General features: G+C 35.3%; 2 protein-coding genes across 3 annotated transcripts in view; both read left to right on the forward strand.

Moving 5' to 3' along the window:
* On the forward strand, positions 1,700-4,142 carry LOC104793549 (cell division protein FtsY homolog, chloroplastic-like). The gene is made up of 11 exons (XM_010519916.2): positions 1,700-2,041; positions 2,134-2,238; positions 2,325-2,398; positions 2,491-2,549; positions 2,636-2,673; positions 2,849-2,969; positions 3,056-3,124; positions 3,215-3,297; positions 3,383-3,451; positions 3,547-3,609; positions 3,702-4,142. The coding sequence occupies exons 1-11, from the start codon at positions 1,745-1,747 to the stop codon at positions 3,813-3,815; spliced, it is 1,092 nt and encodes a 363-aa protein (XP_010518218.1). The 5' UTR covers positions 1,700-1,744; the 3' UTR covers positions 3,816-4,142.
* The window catches only part of LOC104793551 (phosphomannomutase), an 8,516-nt gene continuing 8,395 nt past the window's right edge, over positions 4,858-4,978 (forward strand). Inside the window, exon 1 of one of the 2 annotated variants that reach the window (XM_010519918.2) lies at positions 4,858-4,918. The gene's annotated coding sequence lies outside the window, so the exon portion shown is untranslated. Of the gene's footprint in view, positions 4,966-4,978 lie in introns of both variants that reach the window. The other variant, XM_010519919.2, reaches the window with a different exon arrangement.

Raw genomic sequence — 4,978 nt, forward strand, 5'->3', positions numbered from 1 at the left:
TTAAAAAAAAAAAAAAAAAAAGTGTATCAAATTGACATGTCATCTTGTTACGTCATCTTCGTGACGTCAAATTAAAAAATGTTTAAATCAAAGACTAGTAATCGTGACTTTTCACTTTTGGTCGTCTTTTTTTTCAAAAAAAAATATTTATTTATTTATTTTCTTCTGGTCGTCTTTAACAAAAACAAAATGGAAATATGAATGAACACAAGTATAGGGTGCAGACCTATGAAATATGAATTGTTTGATTATCCCATAACAAAATTATCCATTAGACTCATGCTCGTTGGATGGATACGTCTAAAAAATCGTGGTACTTATAGTCAACATATCAGTCAACGTACGATACTAAAATATAATGTTAGTGACACAAAATTTCAATAACAACTAGTTGTTTAATAGAGGTGTCAGGTGTGTAATCAGTAATGTGTATATGAGTGATTGTAAATTTACAAAAATGGTTGTAAACCAAAAAGAAAAAGTACTCCTACACCATGATTTAATAATGGGTCCCTTTAATAATCCATGTGAACTCGAGTTTGCAATATTCTTATTAACCGCGCATTTCCAATATCGACTATTTATAGTCTTTCTGTTGGTTTATTTGGTAAGCGGCCAACCTCTTTCTGACTAATAAGTCTATTTTGCAAATTGACCATAAGAAAAGTAAACCAGTTTTTTTTAAGATATGGATAAAGTCAGGGAGGGTTACCACTTACCAATTGAATTGATGGAAAAAATCAAAAACTCATTCCACCTTATCAGTTATGTGGAAAAAAGATTATGTCATTTGATTAATATATATACATATAATTATTATTGGGATATATAGTACAAACATACTGTTAAAAGAAAATTGACCAGCAAAATAGACTTTGTTATACTTTTTCCACAGATGTAATTGTTCTTTCTCTTTTGTTTTTTGTTTTGTTTTTCCACAGATGTAATCGTTCAGGTTCTCGTTTTGCTCACATTCACGTCATATCGATGGCGTCATATGTGTTTCCGGCTGTTGGTGTAGCAAATAGTACATAAGACAAATGCTATACATAAAGACAAAGAAAAGATGCATTAACCTATATATAAAGTAAACGTTCAACTAAAGACATTTGCATGTACTAGGTAGTAAAAATTGTCAAAGTAGGCGAAGGCGTCTGCAAAAACAGCAACAACAAAGAAATGAAATGATAATGGTAGAGCTGAAAGAAAAACAAATAATACTATGATGATCCTTTATTGAAAAAGAACCGCTACTATGCGTAATGATGTATTTTGAAGCTTCAAAACAAAAAAGTGATAAATTGTAGAAAAATATTTTTACCAATTTGTTTGATGCAAATCTTTTCATACTTTGCATGTGAGTTTTAAGACCGAGAGTCCAAATACCGCTGGAATTTGAATAAAATAAAAGCTAAGACCACCCACACATTTTGTTTAATCAATGTAACACTAAATATTTCATCTCATCAAAATTACATATTGGTCATCTTAACATAAATTTTTTTTACATATGGTCACGATTAACGATTAACGATTTTCCATATGTAAACTTTTTTACATATGGTCACGATTAACGATTTTCCAAAAATTCACATTTTTTTTTTTTTAAATAATAACTATGTAATGGGCCTAATTTAGTGAACCTGCAGTCCTGCACCAATACAAACCAAAACGCAGCGTATCGAAAAGCATCATATCCAGTAAACAAAGTCTCTCTCTTGAACAAAGAAACTTGCGAGGCGCCATGGCTACTTCGTCTACTCACCTCTCGTTTCTCGCCGGACGTCTGTCGCCGTTCTCCTCCGAACGGATTCCTCAGAGAGGTGAATTTCATCCACCAGTTAATCGCTTCCGGTGCTCGGCTGGAAAGAGCGGATTCTTCACGCGGTTGGGTCGGTTGATTAAGGAGAAGGCCAAAAGCGACGTGGAGAAGGTGTTCTCCGGATTCTCCAAGACTAGGGAGAATCTAGCAGTCATCGACGAGCTCTTGCTCTTCTGGAACCTCGCCGAAACAGACCGAGTTCTCGATGAATTGGAAGAGGTCCCTCTTAACCTCTTAATTTCTTATTTGTCGATTTCTCTAGGTTTAGGATACAAATAGAGTTATCTAATCTTGGAATTTGAAAATTGCAGGCGCTATTGGTTTCTGATTTTGGACCCAAGATTACGGTTAGAATTGTTGAGAAGCTAAGAGAAGATATTTTGTCTGGGAAACTCAAATCAGGAAGCGAGATCAAGGTTGATCTAAACTAATATATGTAGCACACGTACATGTTAGGGATTAGGCTTTATAGCTTAGTTGATCCATAATGTGAATGGTGTAGGATGCATTGAAAGGAAGTGTATTAGAGATGCTGGCTATGAAAAACAGCAAGACAGAGCTTCAAATGGGTTTCAGGTTCGGTTTCAGGTTCTCTTCATTTTGCTATATGCTATGTTAGATTCTCTTCAAATGGGTTTTAAGTTTGGTTACATGCTATGGTGTATCAGGAAACCAGCTGTTATTATGATTGTTGGAGTGAATGGAGGTGGGAAGACTACTTCTCTTGGTAAGGAACTCAAAAGACTAACTTGGTTTGCATTGGGTTTAGCCGCAGAAAGATCTTATGTGTAAGAGTTGGCTTTTGTTTTTCAGGAAAGCTGGCTCATAGATTCAAGAAGGAAGGAACTAAGGTACACCTTTCATGTTGGATTGCAATGTAGACTCTTTTTGTTCGTCTCTTGAGATTTGGATGGGATATTAGAAAGTGGTTGCTTATATAGGTAATGAGAATTTGCTAGGATAGGTAGAAATAGGAATTGAGAGTATCAGTATGTTCATCAGCAATCCTGCGATGAATTGTCATAGGTATTAATGGCAGCAGGTGATACATTTAGAGCAGCAGCAAGTGACCAGTTAGAGATATGGGCAGAGAGGACTGGGTGTGAGATTGTTGTGGCAGAAGGAGAGAAGACTAAAGCAGCAACAGGTAAGACCATTTTGCTTGTAAGTGTTAGTGTTGAGGGTAAATAAATAACTTTTAGCTCATTATCAAAACGTTTTATTTCTGAATAGTTCTCTCAAAGGCTGTGAAAAGAGGGAAGGAAGAAGGTTATGATGTTGTACTGTGTGACACTTCTGGACGTAAGCATATCAATGTTTGCTAGTTGACTTAAAAACATGCTTTTGCACTTTTTTGACTGATCTGAGGAACATTACAACTCTTTATGTAAGGTCTTCATACTAATTACAGCTTGATGGAGGAGTTGATTGCGTGCAAAAAAGCAGTGGGCAAGGTTGTCTCTGGTGCACCCAATGTGAGTGATCCTTTATATTATCCCATTGTGTTATCTCTAATTTTGATTGTGTGTTAGCTAAATATAATTTTCACGGAACTGTTAGGAGATCCTACTTGTCCTTGATGGAAATACTGGTTTGAACATGCTTCCACAAGCTAGAGAATTCAACGAGGTACCATACGGAGCCACCTAAACCTAGTGTTTCTGGCTCCCCAAACTGTACGTTTATTGTAAAATCTTGAGGTTTTTGGTCGCTTTTGTGGTCAGGTTGTTGGTATTACTGGTTTGATATTGACGAAACTAGATGGCTCTGCTAGAGGAGGTTGTGTGGTAAAAATTCCATGAATTGAAACTGGTTCACCTAAAGCTCTTATTTTTCATTAGCGCTGTCATTGAAACTGGTTCTGCATATCTTGCTGCAGGTCAGTGTGGTTGAGGAATTAGGCATTCCTGTAAAGTTTATCGGTGTAGGAGAAGCTGTAGAAGATCTCCAACCTTTTGATCCTGAGGCCTTTGTGAATGCTATATTCTCTTAAAGCCATAAAACCTCGTCTTTTTCCGAAAGCTATCATCTTCAATGCAGGCCTGAGCCAAGTGAAACCTTCCCAGTACTTTCGCCGGAGATGCAAGTACAGTGAGAGTGATCACATTTGCTAGCAAGTACAGTAATGTGACAAAGCTCGTTGGCACAGTGAGAGTGATCACAGACACAAGAATGTAACGAGTCAAAGAAACTGCTTGTATCTCATTACTATTTTGTATAATGTTAATGTTGTATAAATTTTGAAGAATTCAGCATTGTATGTTAGCATAGCAAATGTGAATGGCACAGAGTGTGGAAATGGTTGCCGCCGTATACAATCTTTCCCATGTGCTTCAGGTTTCAAGGCTCATCAATAGTAATGGCCTAAATTGCTTCATAGACAACTGTTTCCGGACTCGGTACTACTTCCTCTATATATGTACCCTTCCAGTTTTTTTTTGGGTCAACGTACTTAAGAGAAAAAGTAAACTAAACATGAAAAATACACATCTTAACGACTACTTTACGAGAGTATATTATTTTCCGTCGTACTCGCACGAGAATATTCAAAGTACTAGTGTATAGTCTTTTCTCCACAATTCTAAAGTCTTATATATTAGCAGCGAAAATTTTCTCCAAAAATTATAAAAAGTCTTATATACACACATATTTACCCTTCTTTTTCTTCTCAATATTAGAGAATGTAAAGGTTTTTTTTACCAAATAACTTATTAAAGTGTAACACACAAAAAATTACAATATATGAAAAGATGTATATGTTTTGATTTTTTTCTTAAAACTTACATGTATATTTTTTGATGCATATAAAATATTTGCTCGATACCAAGTGACAAGTAATGAAAAAAAAAATAGTACTTTTAATTTTTGGAATTTAGAAATGATTTCAACATTTTATTTTGAATTGAACAAGGAAAATGACATAATAAGGAATTTTAGGAAATTACAATTTTAATGCGTCACGATTATTTTATCGACCAATCACTGATCTCTAGGACAAAAGAAAAGTGAGGACCATAGTTTAAGCGACACTCTTTTGGTTTGGTTTCGATTAGATTTAACTTAAGATCGGTCCAATTTATAAATCCATCCACTCACATCTTCCGCCATTATCATCATCTCTATCTCTTTTGAAAACGCTTCACATCCTTCTTCCCC

The sequence above is a fragment of the Camelina sativa genome, chromosome 6, assembly GCF_000633955.1.
Source record: "Camelina sativa cultivar DH55 chromosome 6, Cs, whole genome shotgun sequence".
Classification (NCBI taxonomy): domain Eukaryota; kingdom Viridiplantae; phylum Streptophyta; class Magnoliopsida; order Brassicales; family Brassicaceae; genus Camelina; species Camelina sativa.